A 27,191-nucleotide genomic window follows, 5' to 3' on the forward strand; every position below is an offset into this window, starting at 1 on the left:
AGTGGCCGAGTGGTCTAAAGCGCTCTTCGTTACCGATCACTGCCATCTCACCTCTGTCTGCGTGGGTTCGAGTCTTGGGTTCGGCTAATGTGGGTATGTGAGAAAGCTTGCCAGTAGCTTCTCGAGGGTCGGTGGTTCTTTCCAGGGATTTCCCGGGTTCTTCCTCCACCATTAATACTGGCCGCCATGTATAGCCTATCATGTGCTGAAAAATGGCGTTAAACCCTACAACAACAACAACAACAACAACACATTCCGTCTCTTTTCACAGAGTGACCAGGATCCCAGTAGGTCTCGCCACCAGTTTGGGCCTAGTATTTTATCCCAGTCTCAATCTAATGATGCCAAACAGCAACCAGAGTACATTGCTGGCTATGAGACTGCTAACAGCAGTATACAGGAAAGGGATGCCTGTGTTATAAGGGCTAGAGTGACAGCAGCCAGGTTAGTACCCATCTTCATGTGATTGTAAAATGAGTTGTACTTGCAGTCATGATCAGTCATTTTCCACAGAAATAAAGTATCCATGAAACATCATTAAAAAAGCTTAATAAAAATAGGGAAATAAGTAATAATACACTTTCAACAGCCAACAATGCAAAATTAAAACTTCATGCATTTAATTAATGTATGAAGAGTTTGACACAATGGAGATGGTCAACCATGCAATGGTTATGTTTAAAAGAAATTGTTTTGAGTGCAAGCTTCAGTTCTGTATAATGTAAAATAGTTTATTGTATATTTGGTAATGAAATATAGAAATGCTTCATGGTGGTGAATTATTTGTGGAACTACTTATTTCGAATACTTGGGGGAAATACAATTTATGAATTATCTCCCCATTGCAGAAATCGTCTGCAAGAAGATTAAAAAATTGTTAATTTTGGGGGTTTTCCCCCATTATTTTACACAAAAAAAACATAAATAGAGACAACATGTTGATAAACTCCGCTACAACAGTGGGTGATATTGAGCTTTTAGGTTTGGACCAGATGGTTTAATTTATGTCCAAGAAAGCAAATTACTATGGAATGCCATTCTGTTATTAACACTATGTATCTGTAAAAATTTGTAAATGTAGCTTAACAATTAATATTTCTTTATATTGAACTCTTTATCTTTCTCCTTGTCAGTACCAGCATTTTTCCGTTCTATTTTGTCCCATCTTGATTTTTCTTCTAACCTGAAGAAGGATTGATACTAAATTGAACAATCAAAAAGCAGTGATCAAATGGTGTGAGTAGGATCACTTTTATGTGGATATGGTAAACACTGGTTAATATTTATACTTCAAAATTGTCTTAAATTTCAATAGTTCATAGAAAGTTTGGAGTATATGTTAAATGTTTTTGTCGGTGTTGCTTAATGTATTTTCACTAAAAAGATCACTACATTTACTACTAAACAAATTTCTTTTCTGTTAAGATTACTTGGAGTACTGTTTAGCCATGTGACCAAGCCACTTCCAAATTTACCACCAGAAGTTGAGAAGCCAATTGATTCTGTTGCCAAACTAATTACCTTCCATCTCTCAACAAAGTCTGCTGTTCAGAGATTAGTAGTGGCTGAAGTTGTGTATCACTGGGCTCAACAAGAGGTAAGGCATTGAGCAAGTTCTTACAAAGTTAAATGCTTTGGAAGAGAAAAAACAGAGAAAGAGAGAATGGCAGACAAATAGGGAAACCACCAACAAAATAATTTTCATATATGTAAAAATGTTTGTATCAAATACCTGTTAGTACTCTTAAATACATGGATTTAACACTCTTAAATACAGTAGTCCCCCTCTTATAAGGCCACCCCTAATGCAGCAGGAAAGTGGCCTTATAATGCGGGTGGCCTTTCTAGAGGGGGATGACAAATGCGAATAGTAAATACATATGAAAAAAGTCACAAGTACATTTAATTTTAAATATTTAATATTTTAATTAAAAAATCACATGCATGATGTGAAATAAATGTAAAACAAACTTTGTCATCATTTGCAAAAGAATGCTATGAATAACCATTGATACAGTTATAAAACTGTCTTAATAATTATGTTACAGTTCACATCACGTCACTTTGTTGGTAACAGTCTAAAAAACAAACCAGTCTCATCACATTAAAAATATCCTTGCTGTCATATCCCCTGCATATATCGTTTAGTCTTTTGTTCCAATCTTCGACAACTTCATTATTAACATCAGCTGATTCGCCGCTAATGACAGAATACTTGATATTGTGTCGCACTTGAAATCTGTGCAACCATCCGTTACTTGCGGTAAAGTCGTCATATCCCAGTTCAACTGACAAAATTTTTGCTTTTTCTTGTGTTTCAAATCAGGATACAAACGTCTCCTGGCTCAAACAATCTTCCTTTCTCCGTCCATTTCACCTTTCCACTTCTGCAGAATTGTTTCATTATCTTTCACGATATTGTTTATCTGAGTCTTCCCGACGTTAGTTTTCTGCAAGGATCCCCCCCCCCACCTCCCGTCAGTTTAATTACTTTCACGTTCTCCTCTAAACTGAGAATTTTTATTTTCCTCGATGACATGTTGATCTTTTTGCAGTAAGTTATTCATGTTGCCAACTACAATACTATTAAAACAATTTTGTATGCATCTGATCAAATTGCCGTGTGTTTTTAAAGGAAGTGATCTTGTCACGTGATTCGTTAGTCGCAGTCTGGTACCCTATTGTTTTTATACATTTCTTGAAACTAGGTGAGAGAAGCCAAAACGGCTTCGATATGTACCATTAACATCACGAAGATTTGACCTCGCGGCCGCTAGGATTCGTAATTTTGACAATTATTGTCAGGGGTAATAGCCACTGATTACCAAAGTGAACAAGCTCAACATCTTACTAAGGGAAGCCATAAAGGCCATTAAACCATTTTCCTGCTGACTTGGGTATTGCACATCGATACTGCTACTTCTCAGCTGTTTCTACTGTTCGATAATTGTTTTCTTAACAATTATCAGAGTGACTAAACCGGACATCTTATGATAACACAGTAGTAAGGCTAATTGGATTACATGTATGTACCCTTTTGTATGGATTAAAATTTGAGTCTTTCTCGGTTTTTATGGAATAAATTTGGCTTCTCGTGAGGTGTAAATGATATAATATTAACCTTAGTGATAAATGTACTTTACTCAACACTTCTTTCAGTAACGAAAACCTGACATCGGGAAACAGAAATCGGATTACTTAACACACGTTATGAATACAATACTGGTTCTGGATACATATTCAAATAAAATGCGGCCGCTTGTGAGGGGTAAATTTTATGATTTTGCACTAATATGCTGGCCGCTGGTCGCGTTAGCCGGGTGGCCTTTCGCGAGGGGTACTTTTGAACACAAACTCGTCGGTGCCAACGGATTCTGGCCGTAAGGAGCGGGTGGCCGCTGGTCAGGGGGGCCGTTCAAGAGGGGGACTACTGTACATGGACTTTCTCTTGTATGTAAAAATGCTATTTTCAAATAGTTCTTGACACTCTTAAATACTTGGACTTTCTCATGTATGTAAAAATGCTAGTATCAAATACTTATTGTCACTCTTAAATACATGGACTTTCTCTTATATGTAAAAATGCTATCAAATACTTATTGACACTCTTAAAAACAAGGCAGTATATTTTTTTTTGCTACAGAACTGTAAGTGTCCTGAGGATCTGAAGAGCAAGTTGTTACTGAGCTTGAATGAAGGTATTTACTTTGACGAGATTGCTATATCCTTTACTCGCCTTCAGACAGAGTGTCGTGACTTCCTTGCCAGTCTAAAACAGCAGGGAATTAACATGGATACAATTGTCCCACCAAAGTAAGTTTGCAGTGTTCTAATGTCAGCAAACAAGATCTTGCATGTGTCTTGTTTCTTTTTATCTATTCTTGAATTCAATTATGCCAGATAATGGAAAAAAATTAAAAGTCAGATTTTGTATTTTGTTGATCTTGTGTAAACAATAAATGATTTCATCATCAATCCATTGTTCACACATAAAGTAACATAAATGGTTCTCTTCTGCTACTTGTATCTCTTGAATAGATATTTAATGTTTTCTTCATTGCATGAAATCACTTTTATCAGAGAGTAAATTTATTGCTTTACTGCAATGTGAAATGATGTTTGCTATATTTGCCTAAGCCTTGATAATGTCCACTATTTAACATATTAACCCCTGGAGGTTTTTGTCGTTTTCGTCTGAAATTCAAGTAGGAAACACATTTTGAAAGCTATTTCTGATTACATCCTAGAACACCAACTTCACTGCTCCGGTGGCCTTGTGGTTACAGCGTTCATCTCGGATGATCTAGGTTGTGGGTTCGATCCCCGGCCGAGTCGGGGATCGAACCCACGACCTTGAGCATCCATACCAAAGACTTACAAAAATGGTACTAACAGCTGCTTCGCCAGGCACTCAGCATTAAAAGGTTAATGTTAGGACTGGTCAGCCTGGTGTCAGGATAATGTGACTGGGTGGGACATCATGCTACATGTCTTTGGCATGATGCCCCATTGCTAGACATCACTATAAACTGCCACACTGCAGACATCATAGCGATATGACTGAAAAATTGTTCAAGCTACGTTAAAAATCCAAATCACACACACACAAGCACCAGCTTCCAGGTGATGTTCCAATAACATACTGCCTAGTTGTGTTAGAAGCATCGTTTTTCATTGGCTTTTTGGCTCGCGCATGAGCAGAAGGGTAAAAGTTTTTTTGTTGTTTTTTTTTTTGCTTAGGTGGCGCTCTACAGATTCGTATTTTGCATAGGGTTAGGATTTTAAAGAAAAAGAATTTCCCTGGCTTTCCTCACTGGTTATACTGGTTATTTAAAAAAGACCTTGTATATCTTAGGTATAATGCAAAGAACCTTTAATTCCCTTTATTTTGGTGTATGATTGATGGGTGTACTATGGGTTATAGAGTATACAGCTTGGCCTTACTTCAGATTTGCACTTTTCAAAAAAGTGCTAGCTCTACTTGGTCATTTTCACTTCCTGAACGAGGTAAATTGTATAAAAAAAGAGCCAATAAATTTTTTTTACATTTTATATATTTGGTAATTCATTCATTGCACTTTCAGCAGCTGGTATTGTCTAGTCTGGCAAAATTCATTTTCCCTATTTTAATAGCTGCTATGTATAGTGTACTTTAGACTAATTCAGGCTGATTTTTTAACACAAGGGAGCAGTCATTTTAGTTAGCAGTGTGCTTAAATCATGTAAAATTTTCAAAAGTACAATATCCAAAAGAAATATCATCCACATTACATTAATGTAGCATAGAGGTATGCCAACATTCTCTCCATTGTGCATGTTTTAACTGCGAACTACTTCACCTTACATACGCCACTCTCTCAAAAGTACATATTATCTGGTGAGCGCCCCCTTAATGGACCCATTATTTTCGTATCGAGACAACTCTTTATTCCAGTTGCCCATCTTATCCTACTTTTGCAAAGGTTCATCTGTCTGTTTGCAGTTCATACCAGTCTGCCTTAGATCTGAGACCAAAAAGTCTAAAATCCGGACACAAAATCAGATTCCGACCATGGGCGAATTTTGGGTAGAAAAAAATCGGGTCCAAAAAATGAGGTTTTTCCCTCTGTATTTTGTAGTGCAACTAGAAATTACAGATTGTTTGCTATCATTGAAGAGCTACATCTGTCTACCTTTCTATAATAACACCCACTTTTGTGTATCATACATGACCTTGACACTACAGAGCTTGGCAGTAGGCTACTGCCAGGTAAACTCATCACCAGAGGTTAATGTGTTAACCTATTTTATGTTAATTAGGACATTTTTTTTAAAAACTTGTTCATTTATCAATTATATTAGAAAATAAAGGTTGGATTAATTTCATGTTGACTCTTTGGCTCACCTACCTTAAGGTCCCAAGTCACAAACATGCACTGTAAATATGTTATTGGTTCAGATCCATCATACCATTAGGTTGAACAGGCTTGGTTATGAGCAAAATGTTGGCACAAGGATGGCAAGAACAATTATTTCACTTTACTTTATACCATCCCTCATGTCAGTAATGGATGCTAGTTTTAAATGTATTGCCTGTGCAGAACAAAGCCTCCATGCAGTATATGGATGATTATTATTTTGTTGTTATTATTGGACCTAAATTTTATATTATAGCACCATCCTGTCATTGGATCAGTCTCAGATGCTGGCTACAAGTGTGTTTGATCAGGTGAAGGGAGCACTGAAACCCAAAATACTTCCAACTTTTGAGGAAAGGAGAGGACAGCTCCGTAATTCAGTTAACATTACCATTCAGGAGCAACAGGGTCTCACTACCAGGCAAGTCTTTTTTTGTTGTTGCCTGAACTATGTTAACAGCTAGGTGCACCTAATTTCACTTTTCAGAATGCATCACCTAAGGCATCTGCATCAGGATTGTTAGGGTATCTCTTTGCATCATTTTGAATGGTGCTTTGATATATTGTTTTTCTTGCAAACTTCTCTGTCTCTACAATGCTTACTGTGTCATTCTTATAAATTAGTGCTTTTAATTGAACAAAATGGCCTCCATAACCAGTCAGTAACACTTGACCCTCAAGTAAATGTCTAAAGAGAAGTTGACTTAACTACTGATTCCACATGGTGCTTTGACAATTAGTGCTTGAGGCAGTGCCACTAATTGGAGATAGCTGTCCATTGAATCTAAGCATGGCAGAAAAATGTGTTAACAAACAGTTTTTTTATATATTATGTTACATGTTTAGGCTTGAATAAACAGTAACACAAAAAAGAGTGAAAACAACAAGCTTTTGAAAAATATAATAATTTCCCTGGAAAAATTCTGTAAAAATGAAAAAAATTGAACTTAGGGTTTTATACAGTCAGATCCAAAAATAATCCAAGGATAATCTACAAATAAAATTTTTGATGTCCTAATAACACAATGTTCTATTGATTTCAAGTTCGAGTCCCGACGAAGAATCCAAGATGGTAGACGATGAAGTATGATGTAATCTGTGGTGTTGAAGTCTATAGTTTCTCGTAGAAACAAGAAATATCACTCCGGTTTTGGAAATCTGAATAATTTTTTTATAAAAGCTGTCTTTATTCTACAATTTCATATGAGCACACATATTTTCCAGGGAAAAAAAGAATGAATCTTTTTTAATCCAAGTAATTTGAAATAACTCCAAACAGCACAACATGCAACTTCCAGTGTAAGAGCCCAACTACTGAGAATATCTCTCCAAAACAAAGGTTATAACGTATTCTAAAATGCAAAAAGTGGATCATGTGATCATGTTCCAGAACCTCGTCAAATTTATTTACTTGTTAAAGATTACCTACACACAGTGTGGCCATGATGAAAACCAATCATTTTATTCTAAGAAATAAAAAATTTAAAAAATTATTTACATCTTAAATCAGTAGTCCCATCATGAACGCAACAACAACCAATCGTTTTAAAATAAAAGCAGAACTTATTTACGTGGGTGCTACTAATTTTGAATCAAGGTCAGGATCTAGATCATTACCTGATGTTTACTAAAACGAACAGTCATGGTCAAACTATTTTCTACAAAAAAGTATTAAGTTCCTAACAATCAGAACTACATTATTTTGACATCTAATGAAATTTAAAATAAATAGAAAGATTTTAAAACTTACAAACAATTAAATCAGATATAATTAAATCAAATATACATAACATATAGTTGTCAGTTTATAATTTATTGGCATTCATATAATTATTACTCTAAATTAAAACTGAGAAATGAGTTCAAACTATCTGCTGCCATTTGAGCAGTATTATTTTACAAAAGGGCAAAATCCAAGGAAGCATCAAATGCTGCTGTCTGTTTACAGAATTCGATTTTACAAAATAAATGTATTGAACATGTATCCTGTCCTTCTGTGTTTTGATTCACATTTCATTAGAGATAATGCTTGGTTACTCAAGTGTGCAAATCATTCACAATGTGTACAAATTCAAGCATTTGGAAAGCAGTAATGTGTGAGAACTCCTGCACATTAGTTTAAAGTAGTGCATATAAAAATGTCCTTTGTGCAGTATTTAATTATTTAACTAAAGTGCTTGTTGCAATACAAGTCATGATGGTGATAGAGGTCTCATAGAGCTTATCCTGATGTATGGCATTGTTCAGGTAGGCAACTGTTTAAACATAAATGGTTGTGAGACTAAATTTGACACATTGGGCCCTGGATCAAGCATTATGTGAGACTAAATTTGACACATTGGGCCCTGGATCAAGTATTCTGTCATAGTTTTAGCTGTACATTCTTCAAGAAAATTTTACCAATGCATTTCCTAAGTACTGGCTTCCTAGAAAACCCCAAATGGCTGACTTCCAGTATGGTTGGTCTTTAGATGATGATTTCAGTCAGCAAATACTGGCTGATGATAGGGTTGATGACATTAATTTTTAAAGTTTTGAAGTATATCAGATTATTGAAGCTGTAAAAGTGTTACTGGAAATACCAATGGGTGATTGTGAACCCAAAGATGATGATGTGAGTCCAATCACAGGGGCTCATATTGTTGCTTACAATTTACCTACATACATACATGATTTATATGTAAATTGTAAGCAATGATATGAGCCTCAGTGGTTTGATATGCACGTGGGATGGACAAAAACATGTCAAGACCTATTCAGCAGTGTTTTGAAATTAAATTTAGCAAAGGCAGAATACCGAGCCTAATAAAAAGTCAGGCAATTTGAGAGTGCTATATACATTTCTTTTCTCAGCAATTCAGCACTGAGGGATCTTACTCTACAAATCTGTCTGACACTCTAAGGGTTAAAATGAATAAATAAGAATCTAAAAAGAAATAAAAAAATAAGTATATTTGTTTATCAAAATAACTCTGTACAATCAAGCAGATTATGGCAGTGATGACTTAGAATACTAAGACAGCATTATGAAACAGCCAGGAAATTGGGCATAGTAGTCATCAAAGTGCTGATTCAAGAAAGTAAAACTTGGGTAGAGTTCATGTTAGTAATAAATCTTATTTTGAGACAGAGATATCCAAGAGACAGTTCCTATAAGTTGTGGAAAATTGTACATAACAAAAATAAAGAACAGTTTCCCTGGCTTGTTCAAGCAGGCTAAGTTAGCTATGCATATGTCCCTTCAGATAGCAGACTGAAAGGGGTTCTCAGCACAGTGCAATGTTCATACACATAAGGAACAGAATAGCATCAGAAATCATCAGAAGATTAATGCTTTTGCAACTCAAGGAGAAATCTTTTGAGGATTTTTATTTGCTTTAACAGAATAGAGCAGGCAGAAAGAGAGATGGATATTTAAGCATTAAGTAAACAGTGAACTATAACCGTTTCCTCACCCCCTCTTTTTTTTCTATTCCCCTCTTAATACGATGACAAGCTTGGGGGATCTCACATCTTTTGATAAAATCCTGGCAGCATCTGTTTCATTGAAGAAACATAAAGGATGCAAGAAAGAAAGCTGGGAAATAAGTCTGAAAATTGCTTAGAACTCACTTATACTCACAGTAATTGATGACAGTTACAAAAGAGTTTTTTTTCTTCTTTGTACTTGTTACTAATTATGCATTAGATTCATTTTCAGAATATTACTGAAACATCAGTTGCTAAGGAAAGAAAACGTTATAGTTAGAGTGTATCAGCGTCTTTTTTACAGATGATTTTTCATTGTCCAATTTCAGAAGTTTCATTTATTGTAAATGGGCAGTTGATGTTGGTGGTAAATTTGGTAAAGTTTCATGCACAAATATTTCTTCAGAAATATTTACAGCTTTAACTTTATTTTAATGATTTTCTAACAGTGTACTGATTATTGCCTTTAAGAGTAAAAATTCAAGGATACAGACCTTGAAACAGGTAAATTTACCAGTTCACATTCTGTTTACTTTCTATAGAGTTATATTTGTGTTCTATTAACATTCCACTAAGGTTTGCATTTGATCTCTCATTTGGTTTTTATATATCCCCAAATATGACAGAGCAAATTATGCTTTGACCATGTCTGTCTATCCATCTGTGTCTCTTTCTCTTGACTTTTCTTGTTCCACCAATAACTTGAGTTCTGCAGTTACCTCTGCCAAACTTTGTGACTGGCTTGCACTTGGGATATGGCAGAAGTCTAGTTTTCCAAGTCAGAAGTCAGAAATCAAGGTCACAGTGACTGAAAGAAGAAAAAAAGTTTCTGAACAAGAACATTATTTTTACATTACAGAAATGGAACTTGCTTTTTGGATAGCTTTCACTTTGGCTAAGGAAGAAGCCTGTGAATATTGGGGTTGAAGGTCATTTTCATTGTGATGCAAAGAAGAAAGTTGGTTTCTGCAGAATAACAGTAGGTCTGTATTGCATACTGGGACAAAATCATGTGGATAGCTTGCATTTGGATAAGAAGTAATCTTATGAATCCTTGTGTCAAAAGGTCAAAGGTCAAGGTCACTAACTTAAAGAAGAAAAATGGTTTCCACACAAAAGCATTTGTTCTACATCACAGACCTATAACAAACTTTGTTGATGGCTTACACTTGGGCTAAAGTAGAAGCCTGTGAATATTGATATAAAAAACTTAATTGATCAGGGTCACTGACTGAAAGAAGAAAAATGGTTTCTACACAATAATATTGTTTCTTTTTACCAGATGCGGACCAACTTTGTGAATAGCTTGCATGGGTAAGGAAGAATCCTTTAAATTTTGGGGTCCAAAGGTCAAGGTCACTGATTAAAAGAAGAAAAATGGTTTCTGACAATAACATTAGTTCTACATTGAGAGACCTGGACTAAACATTTTGGATAGCTTAAACTTAAAGAAGCTTATTTAATTTGGGTTCAAAGATAAAAGATCAAGGTTACTGACAAAAAAGAAAACAAATGGGTTTTGTGCAAGAACATTATCTTTGCATCACATACCTGTACCAAAATTTGTGGATAGCTTGCACCTCAGGTTGAGAACCAGCTTATTGTCTTTGGGGTCAGAGGTAAAGATTACTTTAACTGAAGGAAGAAAAACAGTTTCTGCACAATAATAGTTATACATCACAGACCTTGACCAAACCTTATAGATAGTTTTCACTTCGATAAGGAAGAAGCCAGTTATTTGGGGGATCGAGGGTGAGAACCACTAAATGAAACAAGCAAAATAATGTATGCACACAACTTTCAGTTCTTGACTATAAACCTTCAGAGTTTGTGGATTACTTGCATGTTAATTAAGAAAGAAGTCTGCTGATATTGGGGTCAATGGTCAGGGTCACTTTAATCAAAGGAGGAAAAATGTATCAGCTCAATAATTTGAGTTCCATATCGCAGACTTGGACTTAACCATGTAATGGTTTTTACTTGGAGTAAGGAAGAAACCTATTGATTTTGAGGTAAAAAGGTCAAAGGCCAATGTCTTGCCTGAAGAACAAAATGGTTTCAGCACAGTAATATTAGTTTTGTGTAGAGTCATTATTTTATTATCAAACCTACCCTGACTGATATCAGACCATTGTTTTGGTTGCCCTACTACCATAAGTACAAAACATCCACATAGTTTGTTCAAGGAACATATTCTATAATAAAAACTATTGTGCAAAAAATATTCTTTGAGTCACAGAGGTCTTGACCATTGACCTTTTGACTCTGAATCAATAATCTTCTTACATACATTAAGTTCATGCCTTCCACATACATGGATTAAGTGCATACCTTCAACATACTTGGATCAAGGTTTATGGTCTAGAAATAAAGTCATTCTGCAAAATTACTTTTGGTTGTAGGTCACAGTGACCTTAACCTTTGACATTTTGACCCTAATATAAATAGGCCTCTTCCTTAGACAAAGTACAGGTCATTCACAAAGTCAATAAGTAATTTCCAGAGTCAACCATGCCTTATGAGTTCCTACATAAATGACTATTAAACACAGGATGGATGTACTCTTGTTTATTTATTTGTTTCAGAAATGCATTTAGATCTCATGTTTATCTCTTCCATCCATCATTTCCTTTCATTTTCACTCATTAGCATGAAATAGAAATGCATTTATCAAAATCAGGTTTTTCTTTTTTCGAATGCTAAAGGGAGAGAACTATAGCCTTTACATCTTGTCATGTTAAAATTGTGCTTTAATGAAATAGCACATAAATAAGGTGGGGAAAGAAAGCATCGAAACCATGATGAATCTAACTAACAGCAATAAGTATAGAAATATAGTTAGTTTTTTTCAGCAAAGTGTATTTTTCCCTTTGTTCAATTAAAAATTGTACAGATACAACCACTAGTGATTATGTCTTAAAATTAGTGGCTTTTTATATTTGCATCAACAAGCAAAATGTCATGTAAAGGGTGAAAATTTGCCATTGTCAAGAGTCTTGTCATAGATTACCATGCAGAAGGGCTTTCAATCATGGAAATATACTGTCAGCATGAACATAATTGATTTTCAAATCCATGAAATGCATTTATATTTCATTGTTATCATTCATTGTTCATTTTCTGCATTTCACAGTGTATTCCATTTTGATTAAAATGTTGACATTGTTTTGTTTTGCAATTCTTCATTTCATGTTTGTTTCCATGGTAAAATTGCATGTTTCAAGGTATGTATGTGCAGAAAAAAAGTTTACTCAGAGTAATAAAGCAATACAGAAATATTTGTAATATTTCCTTTTTTATTCATGTTTTTCTCAGGTATGATCAGTATCTATAGAATCAGTACCTTAATGGCAGACAGGTGTATGACACGTTATTGAAATGACAGGTGGATTGTGTAATGAAACCTGTCATGGAGTTCATTGTATTTTGTGATAGTACTTGTAAGGGTCTTTGAGCAGATTCAGTAACATTTACTTGAGTAGTACTGCCTGGGTTTGTAGGGGTGATTTGAACATTTACTTGAATAGTATCACTTGAGTTTCTTGGGGTCATGTGAACATTTACTTGAGTATTACCACTGGAGTTTCTTGGGGTCATGTGAACATTTACTTGAGTATTACCACTGGAGTTTCTTGGGGTCATTTGAACATTTACTTGAGTATTACCACTGGAGTTTCTTGGGGTCATTTGAACATTTACTTGAGTATTACCACTGGAGTTTCTTGGGGTCATGTGAACATTTACTTGAGTATTACCACTGGAGTTTCTTGGGGTCATGTGAACATTTACAGATGCATGAGATGGTACTGCAGAAGAGTCTTGAGCAGACATTTGAACATACATTGAAAAGAATGTCACTTTTGTTGTTTATGTTGAGTGCTGGGCCTTGTGCAAGGTTTCAATGAAAGCTCATTGGAGTGGTCAGATAGAGACATAATGTGCCAAGCAGAAAGGTTGGCATCTGTCATTCCATTCAAAGCTGTGGCACAAAGAGAGTGAGCAGTATATCTTACAGATATATGGGCATTTTTGCATGTCAGGCATAAAACTGCTAAATTTTCTCTGTCCAATACATCTTATATTGTACCATATTTGGCACAGTTGGGGATTTTCATAAGCATTTTTATCAGTTTGACAAAACAGTGATTCAGCTTTTTGGATTAATGCGTGTGAGGTAGTATTTTACTGACTTGACTGGGCAATTTTGACCACCAGTTGCATACATTCTCTTATCAGAGTTTTCCTCCCTAGCATTTAAGTCCCCCTGATGATTCTTTCCGCATAGTTTGATGGGTCAAAATGACAAATTTTTCAGCCCCTGTTTCATCAAATCTGAATTGAAGACTGGTAGGTGTTAATTGGCTGTGAAATTCTAATCCACTTGTAAGATAGTGGATGGAGAGGTATAACCAGACCCTGTATCGGAGTGTGATAGGATGATCTTGCATCAGGTACTGATTGATTGTATACATGTCTGAGTAATAATAGGTTTGTGTTAAGATGATCTTGATAAGCCATTCCAGGTATTAAACTTTAATTTCCCATTTAACATGTCATTTGCTTTTTTAAACTCGGGGTCTGTAACAATATTTATTGAATGACCAAATTCAATCAGAATGTAGCGATTAATAGCAGCCCTGACATTTTTAAGGAGTTTTTGTGGTATTCTTCAGCTTGGGCTTCAGAGAGCATCCTCTTTCATGTTGTGGTGACCTTGGGGGCTGCTTCAGCATAAAATATGGTTAACATTTGGGCCAAATCTGCAGATTCAACTGACTTCAGATCTACCTCTTTATTCATCTCTTTGGACCATGCTGAAATTAGTATGGTTTTCAGCTTGGTAGTAACTATTTTTTTAACATTTGACATATTTACATCTTTGGAAAAAAATCATTCATGCATATTTCCTTTCCATAAAATGTATTTATATAACAGATTTAACTTTTTATGCTGTTGCAAATATTAATTTTAAGATAAACTACATTTTGTTCATTTCAGAGCAAGTTAAGTCTCATTTTTAGATAAAATAACATTAATGATTTTAAATTTTTTAAAATTCTTATGTGCATACAAATAAACAACATATTGCCTTCTTATAAAATTTGATTTAAGAAAATGATAAATAAGAGCAAAGTAAGTATCAAGCAATATTATTTAAGCTTGCATTAATGAACAGTCCAGTATGCTGTTTCTTGTTATTATCATGGTTAATTTATTATGATTATTGAATGAATAAATAAATCTACCTGTGAAAGTGTTTTAGCCCTGCTGAGTGTTTTCTTGGTAGATTTTGAGTACCGATATTCAGATATGTTTAAGAGATCTAATTCTTTAAATGATTTGAAGCGTTTTGGTTTGTGGTCATCCTGATGATCAGCAGGGACCGGAAGTGGTGTTGGTTCATTCAAACTGCTTGATAACTCAGTTTATGATACTTCTTCCACTTCAAAAGACTCTTCAAATACGGATGGGTCAAAATTTTCTTTTCTTCATGCATGCAATATATATATGGCAAATTCAGCGAAAATTTTCCAAATTCTGACATTTTGCTTTCAGCATTTGATACCTATAATACCATAGACCAGTGACCATGACCTGGCGCACTTCTAACATTTTTATCCATATTTTTTCACAAATTTCAGCAAAGAAAACTGATTTTCTTAATAAAAGATCATAAAGATCTGTTGCTTAGTCTTTCAAATTCAATTTATTCAGTTACATACATTTTTTGTTGTTGTAAGAATGTTCTTTTCCTTTGATGATTATGTTGTGTATGACTTACAGGGAGTGTTTATCTTCAGCTGTGCATGTAACTCAGTTTATATTATGGGTAGTTTTAGAGAAGTAGTTCTCCTCACAGTTTTACAGAAATAAACACAATTCATTTTGATCACATGGTAACATTCTGACCAATGGAAATCTTAGTTACCTTTACCAACTAATGCCATCGCAATTATTACCATTTGACTACATATGAAGCTGGGTATATAAATATGTAAATATATAAACACTTGACCACATATGAAGTTGGGTATATAAATATATAAAACACTTGACCACATATAAAGTTGGATATATAAACATGTAAATATATAAAACACTTGACCACATATGAAGTTGGGTATATAAAAATGTATACATATATAAACACTTGACCACATATGAAGTTGGGTATATAAATATATAAAACACTTGACCACATATAAAGTTGGATATATAAACATGTAAATATATAAAACACTTGACCACATATGAAGTTGGGTATATAAAAATGTAAATATATAAACACTTGACCACATATGAAGTTGGGTATATAAATATATAAAACACTTGACCACATGTAAAGTTGGGTATATAAATATATAAACACTTGACCACATATGAAGTTGGGTATATAAATATATAAAACACTTGACCACATATAAAGTTGGATATATAAACATGTAAATATATAAAACACTTGACCACATATGAAGTTGGGTATATAAAAATGTATACATATATAAACACTTGACCACATATGAAGTTAGGTATATAAATATATAAAACACTTGACCACATATAAAGTTGGGTATATAAAAATGTAAATATATAAACACTTGACCACATATGAAGTTGGGTATATAAATATATAAAACACTTGACCACATGTAAAGTTGGGTATATAAATATATAAACACTTGACCACATATGAAGTTGGGTATATAAATATATAAAACACTTGACCACATATAAAGTTGGATATATAAACATGTAAATATATAAACACTTGACCACATATGAAGTTGGGTATATAAAAATGTAAATATATAAACACTTGACCACATATGAAGTTGGGTATATAAATATATAAAACACTTGACCACATATAAAGTTGGATATATAAACATGTAAATATATAAACACTTGACCACATATGAAGTTGGGTATATAAAAATGTAAATATATAAACACTTGACCACATATGAAGTTGGGTATATAAATATATAAAACACTTGACCACATATAAAGTTGGATATATAAACATGTAAATATATCAAACACTTGACCACATATGAAGTTGGGTATATAAAAATGTAAATATATAAACACTTGACCACATATGAAGTTGGGTATATAAATATATAAAACACTTGACCACATGTAAAGTTGGGTATATAAATATATAAACACTTGACCACATATGAAGTTGGGTATATAAATATATAAAACACTTGACCACATATAAAGTTGGATATATAAACATGTAAATATATAAACACTTGACCACATATGAAGTTGGGTATATAAAAATGTAAATATATAAACACTTGACCACATATGAAGTTGGGTATATAAATATATAAAACACTTGACCACATGTAAAGTTGGGTATATAAATATATAAAACACTTGACCACATGTAAAGTTGAGTATATAAATATATAAACACTTGACCACATGTAAAGTTGGGTATATAAATATATAAAACACTTGACCACATATAAAGTTGGGTATATAAATGTATAAGCACTTGACCACATAAAAAGTTGATAATGCATCTGCTTAATGTTAATTATTGTTCAAAAATTTATATTTCTGGTAAAAATTAAATTTTTCAGCATTTCATTACCATTTTATCATGTGACAAAAGGACATCTGCACATTCCTGTGATGTCATGGTCTACCATTTTGAACTCTTGTTACTTTTGTAACATTTTATAATAGAAACTAGTCTATCAGTGAAAATGTTTTTTTTAAAAGCCAGATTTTAGACAATAAATGACCAATGTCCATAATTGGTCTGTTGGTACATTTAACAGCATCTGTATAATGTACTGTTACTAATTTTCTTTTGCATTCTTATACACTTTTTACATACAATTTTTAATTTGCATGCACAGGGTCCAAAGCAGTCTAGCCAGGGCACTTGTTATGTTGAATGCTCTACCTGACAAGTTAAATCCTGTAATCCGCCCACTGATGGAGGCCATTAAAAAGGAGGAAAATTACTACTTGCAGGTAAAACACAATTTATACACATCATAAAAGCCCAGGTTAACTTTTTATTCATTATAAAGCCTGCATGTTTGATATAGGAGACTTTCTCTTGGTAACTGTGCATACTTCACACAGTGGGCTTAGATCGGACATAGAATATATGGTGTTGACATTTAAATTCTTGCATGCATAAAATGGAATGGAATAAAGTGAACTGATAGCTTTCTTTGTTTAAGAAAGCAGCATCTAGCAGTAATGACAATGCCAAGTCAACTGTAGGCACTGATGGCAGTGGTCAAGATAAATTGAATGTGCTGATTCTCCTGCTACTCCAGAACAAAGGACTGTAGAAACAATGATACTGCTTGTAACTGCTGAAGACATGTTTAATTGATTGGGTCAATTAATATTAGCTCATAAATATAAAATGCAAAATGAGAATGAATATGCAAGCACAATGAGCACACTTTTGACATTTGATTCATTGCGAAAACTCCTTAAACTTACATTCCAACCATTATACTTTTGGATTTATCATTAAGATTTTTTTCCAAATTACATATTGCGCTTGCCTCTATATGGATTTCTCTTTTCTGGTATGTTAAAAAATAATTAAAAAAATAAAGTATTATAAACTTTTTAATACCACTTTTCATAAAAATTTTAAAATATTCTTAAAAGAAAGACTGCTGCATAAGAATAGCATAAGAGCTAATTTGTCTGTCATAGATCTACATGTAGTTTCCTAATTTTCTGTTTATAGCAACTATATATAACCTATTTTCAAGAAAACAGATGGGTTTCTTTAATTTGAAACTTTGTCTCGCAGATCCATTATATTGATAATCCAGTTAGTTAGCAAACCAGTCTGTACTTTTAAAGAAAATGATACCAGATATTAAGCAAAATGGGATTTTAATGTTTCACTTGTGGATGAAAATTATTGAGCAGATGAGTCTTCTTAACTTTAAATATGTCCAGTCAGAAAAAGAATAAATCAACACTGCTTTACAAATTTGTAAAGAAGAACATGGGAGTGATGCAATACAGCACTCAGGCTGAGCACTTTGTCATGCTCTTTGCAGAATCTGTGGACTTCACAAACGTTTGGCAAAAGATAATGTGTAGACTAGTGAAAATGAGTGTTGAATGTAAATGGTTTTTCAGTATTTTTTGTGTTTGTGTTCTGGTTCCAATCCACATGGAATTGGCCTATTTTGGCCAAGTAGTTTGACCTGCAGATCCAGGTTGGTAATAAAAATAAATGTACATTTTTCATGCACTGTACTGTAACTATGGCACCTAATTATTAGCTATGATGTGTCCTTAACAAAGAAGGGTACTAATATTAGTACTAGTAATATATAAATTACACTTATTATGCTTAGATTACACATTTTGTGCCACCTGTATTAACAAATATTATGTTTATACTTCTCTTGTGGTTGACTTCTACGTTTAAAATGAAGGACTGTGTGAATGCACATCCATTCATCCTCATATATTGACTGCAAAAAAACTTTTTTTTGCATCACTTGTGTTTATTACTTTCCATTTCTATGGTCCTCACTCTCAGTGCCATCCAGATACACTTTGCTGTAGGGCTGACTAAATAGTTTGGATATGGAGGAGAAAAGGCGTGAATTCCTTTCTGTAGGGCTGACTAAGTAGTTTGGATATGGAGGAGAGAAGGCATGGACTCCTGTAGGGCTGACTAAGTAGTTTGGATATGGAGGAGAAAAGGCATGAAGTCCTGTAGGGCTGACTAAATAGTTTGGATATGGAGGAGAAAAGGCATAAGTAGTTTGGATATGGAGAAGAAAAGGCATGAACTCCTGTAGGGCTGACTAAATAGTTTGGATATGGAGGAGAAAAGGTATGAATTCCTTCCTGAGGGCTAAGTAGTTTGGATATAGAGGAGAAAAGGCATAAGTAGTTTGGATATGGAGGAGAAAAGGCATAAACTCCTGTAGGGCTGACTAAATAGTTTGGATATGGAGGAGAAAAGGCATGAATTCCTTCCTGAGGGCTGACTAAGTAGTTTGGATATGAAGGAGAAAAGGCATAAGTAGTTTGGATATGGAGGAGAAAAGGTATGAATTCCTTCCTGAGGGCTGACTAAGTAGTTTGGATATGGAGGAGAAAAGGCATGAACTCCTGTAGGGCTGACTAACTAGTTTGGATTATGGAGGAGAGAAGGCATGGACTCCTGTAGGGCTGACTAAGTAGTTTGGATATGGAGGAGAAAAGGCATGAACTCCTGTAGGGCTGACTAAATAGTTTGGATATGGAGGAGAAAAGGCATGAATTTCTTCCTGAGGGCTGACTAAGTAGTTTGGATATGAAGGAGAAAAGGCATGGACTCCTGTAGGGCTGACTAAGTAGTTTGGATATGGAGGAAAAAAGGCATAAGTAGTTTGGATATGGAGAAGAAAAGGCATGGACTCCTGTAGGGCTGACTGAATAGTTTGGATATGGAGGAGAAAAGACATAAGTAGTTTGGATATGGAGGAGAAAAGGCATAAGTAGTTTGGATATGGAGGAGAAAAGGCATGAACTCCTGTAGGGCTGACTAAATAGTTTGGATATGGAGGAGAAAAGGCATGAACTCCTAGGGTTAACTTGCTAGTTTAAATGTAGGAAATAAAAGTATGAAATTATTGTTTCATTCCATGTCCAATTCCTGATCCAGAACAACAGTAGCTAATTAAGAGAGATTTTGCATTACATATAATTGAAGCATTTATGGATAAGTCTGTTAATAACATCAAGAGACAAATTGACTTGATTTATGGCATAATCAGCCACTGAGAGCATAGCCTTGAATAACATGTAGTTGAATTCGACACATTTAAAAATTATCACTTTTATCTTCTTTGTAATAAAGCATCTGATTTTGAGACAAAAAGAAATATGTTCTTTCAATGGTGTTTATTTTGAACATTGAAATGCAACATTGACCACTGACATTGACATTGATTATACAAAGAATCAATCAGCATATTCTGATGCAGCTTGACCTAAACTTTGTTTTGTAATTGTGTCTTTTATGGGTTTTGTCTCATGAACTCCATTTTGGATGGAGTTATGGCTCATGTCAACAAGTTTCGTATCTTAATTGATGAGTCCATGTAACAGCTGGACTTTAAGCATTCCACCTCACCATTTAGAGGAGCCATATCCTCAGAATGCCCATTTTCTAAGCTTTTCCAACACAAATTTCTCTCTTGAAGGCCCAAAGGAGCAAACTGAAGTGGGCAGGGCCCTTTATGATGTATCCATCTCTAATGGCTCTAGTTTGTTCTTCACATGTAAGATATTTAAAACATTATAAAAGATGTGGTATGTATTGCAATATTCATCAGCTCTACAGTATTTTAATTTCTTTTGATACTGGCTGTGTCATAGTCACATGCCCATGGGTCCTATGTTTATTGATTCTGTTACTCAGTTTCATTAATGGATGATTCATTTGGTTCAGGTGGCACTACTAGCTTCAGTGCATCTTCCCTTAATAAAGTTATGATGAAATTTATCTTTGCTCACCCTTGCATTACATTTCTTTTCCACCTGCATTACTTTTATAAAATTATTGTATTTTTCTTATCAAAAGGCATCAGTGTAATACAGTGGCATTTACTTCGGGTGAGGTGGGAGCCCTGTTGATTTTGGGCTATGACATAATTATATTCCCAAGGCTTAAAGGTCAAAATCACTGTGGCTGAAAGAAGTACAATGATTTTCACACAATAACTTCAATAAATTTACAGTTACCAAACCTTGTGGATAGTATGCACTGGGTGTACAGATGGTCCCTATTGACTTTAGGTTCAAATTACAATGGTCACTATTACTGAGTGTTTCCTCCTGACAAATGAGTTCTTCTCCAGGGTAAGGAAGAAGTCTATTGATTTTTAGGGTCAAAAAAGTTATGGCCAAGGTCACTGGCTGAAAGAAGATAAGGGATTTCTGCACTGAAATGTCACTTATCTACATAGAGGACTATTAAACGTGTGGTAGGTGTATCATATGCCTACTTCTTCTCCAATAATACACAGTAAAACAAGCAAAGTTTGCTACATGGTTTGTAGTCAATTAGAGCATCACTGGTTAATAAATTTGTCCTTTTATTTCCTCAGTATCTCAGGGATATGGTACTCATTAAGTAAAATATAAAGAAATACTCAATATGAAAAGCACACCAATTACAATACATGTAGTGGTACCATCCACTGAAATGTTAATAATTCGGAAGACATCGAAGAATGAAATGTACCATTAACATGAGATAAATGCAGAGAAAGGATTTTTGATAAAAATCCAAGGCAGAAAATTTTATATTTCTTGTTCTTGTTAAGTATTGCTTACAAGATAATATTTGTAAGAAAATATGTTGACTTCCTTCTTATGGCAAGAACTGTTTTTATACTATGTCAGTTGAATGTATTTTCTTTTATTTGCTTACAAGTCACTTTCAGGTGTATTATACATTATGTTTTCAGGTGTATTATATTGTGTGTTTAAGAGGATTAATGATATTTCAACCTAACAGTAACATGCCATATTAAAAAGTTTATGTGTAATTTAAATGACTTGAATCATTGTCCTTCATGACAGCATGAAGCTGGATGCTGTATTGCCCATCTGTTGAAGCAGTGTCTAACCAGAGACCCCTGTCCCAACAGCAAGGTCGTGACAAACCTGTGTTCTGCTTTGTGCTGTGATCCCAACTGCACCCCTCCTGTCCAAATAAGCTTTTCCAATGCAACAGGTAAATCTCTGCCAATAATTCTCATTACATTCACCCAGTCAAAATGAACTCTTCCAATACAACAGGTAAATCTTTGCCACAATTCTTATTCATTCCCAACCAAAAAAAATTCCTCCAGTACATGTTTAACCTTTTTCTTTTATTTTATATATTTTTTACAGAATTTTAAGATCTGTATCTTTTATACTTTTGTGTCTTGTATTTGGAGGTGTCACCCTGTTTTTCGTTTCTAAAGGTCATGGTTTGTGATTTATTTATCCCCCATCCTCCCAGTTGTGGATTTCATATGTGATATTGTTTTATTTGTATTCATTTATTTATTTTTTTTAAAACTTTTTAATTTTATTGTGGGTTTTTTTGTGGGTTTTTTTTGTGTCTTGTATTTCATGTTTACATTTATTTGAAAGGTTTTATCTTCCTAAATTTCTTTTGCAGTTCTTCAATTTTACAATTTTAGAATTTTACTTATAATTGGTGTCTTGTGTCCATTGTTGTGCTGATGTGCCATTAAATGCTAATGTACACATGTTTGGACTTTATGCGGGAATGCAGTTTATATAACAAGATTTAACCATGTGTATTTAGGATTTAACATATTTTACCTTTATTGTTTATTTAACAACTTTTAACAGAATTTTAACATCATTATAATTTATATTTTATTTTGTTTTTACGTTTCTAAAACTTTGCTTTTAATTGGCACCATACTTTTATTGAGGTGCTGTTAAATGCAGAGACATTCATAATTCTGACAGTACAAGAAGACTGTTTGTGAAAGATATAGTTATGTACCATTAACATATAATACAGTTTGTCTGTTTTTCAAGTGTCTGTTTGCTTGTTAGCATTTTCAACATGTTTAGCATTTTCTTAACATTGAATTGGCATAGCATTGAATTTTCCAATTAGTTGAACCATGCACTTTAAAGGTTAAGAAATAAGTTTGACCTGCTCTTAGAAAATGTATATTTAGTCTTTGTGGTTGAGTAATTGGGTCCAAGTACATGTCAGGTGTTTCAAGGAATATTGGCCATGTATATAGGGTTGTTGTTGCTGTTGCTATGGGTTTATTGCCTTTTTTCAGCTATACATCATGGCCAATATATTTGGTGGAGGAAGAACCACCAACCCTCAGGAAGCTGCTGGCAAACTTTCACATACCCATGTTGACCAATCTCTAGACTCAAATCAATGCAGACAGAGTGGTGAAATGTCAGTGATCTGTAAAGGCAAGCACCTTAGATCACTCAGCCACCTGGGGCCATTGTAAATATAGACTCCTTGACTCTAAGTACCTGTCAGGTGTTTCAAGGTTAATTAACAATATATGTAGCTGTTTACATGTCTCACTTGACAAGCATACATGTGAGTGAAACAAAATTTGCATGCATTTCTCATTGTAAAATAACTTAACTGTTAGCTGTTGTCACCAAGTAACATTCACTCACAGCCGATGCATAAGGATTGCTAAACATTGTCACCAAGTAACATTCACTCGCAGCACATGCATAAGGATTGTTAACTGTTAGCTGTTGTCAACAAGTAACATTCACTCACAGCCCATGCATAAGGATTGCTAAACATTGTCACCAAGTAACATTCACTCACAGACCATGCATAAGGATTGCTAAACATTGTCACCAAGTAACATTCACTCATAGCCCATACATAAGGATTGATAAACATTGTCACCAAGTAACATTCACTCACAGCCCATGCATAAGGATTGCTAAACATTGTCACCAAGTAAAATTCACTCACAGCCGATGCATAAGGATCGTTAAAAAAGCTTTATCCTAATGCCAGCCATGTTGAACTCAGCCCAGGTAAATCTCTGCTTACAGTCCTGAAGTTCAAACCACACTCTGACGACAGTCCATATACTATACCTTGCCAGTGTAACAAGTAATATCTTGGTGTGCAAGTTTTTGTTACCACCACTCCCCCTCCCCAAAGTAAGCTTATACTAATTCAAAAGTAATTTAAAATGCCAAACATAATCCTTTTTTCGTTGCTTTGAAAGTATTTCTTTGACTCTAGATGTTTTTGTTTTAAAAAAAAGAGAAAAAAAAGGCACTCCTGCAGTATAAAATTGACGCCATTGTTGCTGTTCATTGCCCATGTAAGGAAAAGTGGCTTCAGGTACACTAAATTTGTTGTCACCTGAGAGACTATACATAAGTAGGTCTGTAACACATTATCCATCACCATATCCTGAAACATGCAATACAGCAATAGGAGTACTTCATGTACTACATGTAGATGCAGTTACTGAAATAGCTGACATATACATTTATCGCCAATACATACATATGTATGGTTGGGTGTTCATATTAACTTACACTTGTAATGGCCTTAAACTTCTCATACACTGTTATAGTCATGCTATCTTAGTATTGAGCGGGGGGGGGATCATTTTTCATAATAATAAATAAATCAGAAGTTGTGTACCTCTTTTGTATGGAGGTCTGGGTGACTGAGTGGCTTAAGGTACTCACCTTGCCAGATCACATAAATCTCTCCTCTGTCGGCAATGGCTTGAGTATCAGCTCATCCAACTAGGGTATGTGAGAAAGCTTGCCATTAGCTTCCTCTGGGTTCGTGGTCCTTTCTAAGGTTTCCCAGGTTCTTCCTCCACAAAAATATACTGGGCCTATGTTTCATGTCCTAAAAAGTGGCATTCAACCTAACAAAAAAAAAACCCACATTTTTGTCTGAAAATTAGCATGTGTGATAAGTGGCTCCTGGAATTTCCAGAGTTCCACATCATCAACCACAGGAGTTATGTTCCCATGTAGCTTTATACTGATTTTGCATGTTTTACCTTTATCATTTATTTTATGTACCATTTACAGAATTGTAAATTCTGTACATATGAATTTGTATACTTCAGTACTTAATGTTTATATTTTTTTCGAAGCTTTGTCTTCCTGTATGTTGTGGGTGTTTTTTGCAGTTTTTTATGTTTACATTTTTAGAGCTCTCAATTGGAACCATATACCAGTATTGTGCTGATGTGTTAAACCCTACAACAACAATAATATTGCTGAGATCTTGAATGAGTTTGATTTTCAGTATTCCAAATAATAATTTACAGGCGTTATGGCCCTTTATATTCCCTCATTCCATATTTTTTGCAGTATAACTTAGGAGATTTTAATTGAAAACCAAATTTAGCATGCAGTATTAGGTTCATAGCATGCAATATTAGGTTCATAGCATGCAATATTAGGTTCATAGGATTAGTTTGATATGTAGCATTCCATGACACATACAGGAGTTATGACCTTGATTGTCGGGCTTCTTCTCTTTGATTTCCACAGCCAATAGCTGTTTCAACCAAGTTTGGCATGCAGCTTTATATTTAAGAGAAATTTAAATTATTTTCATTCCAGCCAATTTATATTGTAATTTAGAAGTGTTATGCCATAATGGCCTGTCCTGCTAAGTTTGCTGACCTCAGCCTTACTTTACCATGCATTGTTTTATTTCAGCCAGATTTGACCTGTAGTTTTATATTAAGACCTTGAATGAATTGAATTTCCAGCATTCTTCATAAATTCTTTATTTTTACCCAACACTGGTTCCTTTGTTTAAGGCACTTCTGAGAGACTGTAGTTTTTAGGACCCTTTATGATGCATGTAATGTACCCATTGCTGATAACTCAAGTTTATACTGTTTTTCAGATGGAACAGTTCCTGAAGCAAGTTGCGATACTTTCCGTGGAATACTTACACTCAACAAATTACAGAAGGTTAATAAACTTGTTTCCTTATTGTTGTTTATTTGTAGTTGAGTACTGAACTTTTGCAGCATCCAGAAATCTTGTTGTCATGGATGTTGTTTGTATACACCTCCACTGCCACCACTATGATCTCAAAATCCCAGAACTAGGTCACCGGCATGTGTATGATCCAAGCACATTACAAACATTATCTTTGTCCTTGGTTCTTAGCCTGATTCTGTGCTGTTTTTTCTGCTGCTTTGCTTACATACTAAATGAAGCATTATTTCATTAAAATAGTTTGTTATCTATTTTTTGATAATTGAAAGAAAGGAAATTATTTAGTTTAGTTAAATTTGTTATCAAGTAATCAATTTATTATTAAACTGTTTTTATTATTAACTGAAATACTGAGCTGAATACTGTCTTTGTATGCATGAGAATTTGTGGAATAATTCTTACTGCACTAGGTTTGAGAAAATAATTATTTTCTAATCAGCCTAATTTGCAAAAGTAACTTAATTAGAAGTTGATTACAAAATACATGTATATCATGTGAAGATTGTCTGCTTTCTTGTATGATCAGCTTTCACTTTTTTCCCTCTGCAACCACGTGCGTTTGTTTATAAAGTTTCAAGTTTTCTGGCATGTCAGAAGGTCAGTGTACAGTGTGAAGAATCAAGGTAAGATTTTAGATTCCTCATTTGTTTCAATTATTTTTTATTAGACTTCAGTGAACAATTTTGTTCTGGCCTTCTCTTTTTTTTTCAACCCATCGTCCTTCTAGATAAATGATGTATTTATTATAGTTGTTTAAAAAATGATCCACAGAAGGCAGTTTTGTGTACCTTTGGCTAAAGCAAACATAATTTCGTTTGAGCTGTGCAGTGGTATTGTTTTCTTCAAAATAGTCTTAGTGCAGAAAGTACCCATATTACTTTGTCACTGTGTATTCAGTTAATTTTAAACTCTTCTCTCTCTTTCTCTCTCTCTCTCTCTCTCTCTCTCTCTCTCTCTCTCTCTCTCTCTCTTTCTGCATATTACCATCAGTATTTACATTCTGTTGTAATTTGAATGCAATATACAGGTCAAGACACACTTTGGTGTTAATAATTACTCTGAGTATTCATTATCTAAAAGTTTTTTCTGGGAATTCAGTCCTAATTAATTATTCATGGCCTATGTGGGTTTAGAAGATGCCAGAGTGGTCACTTGACTTTGAAAAATGGTCATGGAGTGATATAGAATTGTAACTCATTCTTCACCTGCAGACTGTTTTCATTTTTGCCTGAAATGGGGATTGGAAACATGCTTTTTGTAATATTTCATATTGTATCCAAACACATCTGT

The 27,191-nt window shown here is 34.3% G+C and overlaps 1 protein-coding gene across 1 annotated transcript in view; it reads left to right on the top strand.

Moving 5' to 3' along the window:
* LOC149805925 (TATA-binding protein-associated factor 172-like) overlaps positions 1-27,191 on the top strand; it is a 182,310-nt gene that overhangs the window by 63,928 nt on the left and 91,191 nt on the right. The window contains exons 15-21 of the mRNA XM_089950707.1: positions 272-444; positions 1,426-1,597; positions 3,644-3,813; positions 6,154-6,318; positions 17,249-17,366; positions 21,963-22,116; positions 25,804-25,871. Of these exons, the coding sequence (XP_089806833.1) occupies positions 272-444; positions 1,426-1,597; positions 3,644-3,813; positions 6,154-6,318; positions 17,249-17,366; positions 21,963-22,116; positions 25,804-25,871 (1,020 nt within the window). The remainder of the gene's footprint in view (positions 1-271; positions 445-1,425; positions 1,598-3,643; positions 3,814-6,153; positions 6,319-17,248; positions 17,367-21,962; positions 22,117-25,803; positions 25,872-27,191) is intronic.

Source organism: Sinohyriopsis cumingii, chromosome 2 (genome assembly GCF_028554795.1).
Source record: "Sinohyriopsis cumingii isolate HCF-2022 chromosome 2, ASM2855479v2, whole genome shotgun sequence".
NCBI lineage: Eukaryota > Metazoa > Mollusca > Bivalvia > Unionida > Unionidae > Sinohyriopsis > Sinohyriopsis cumingii.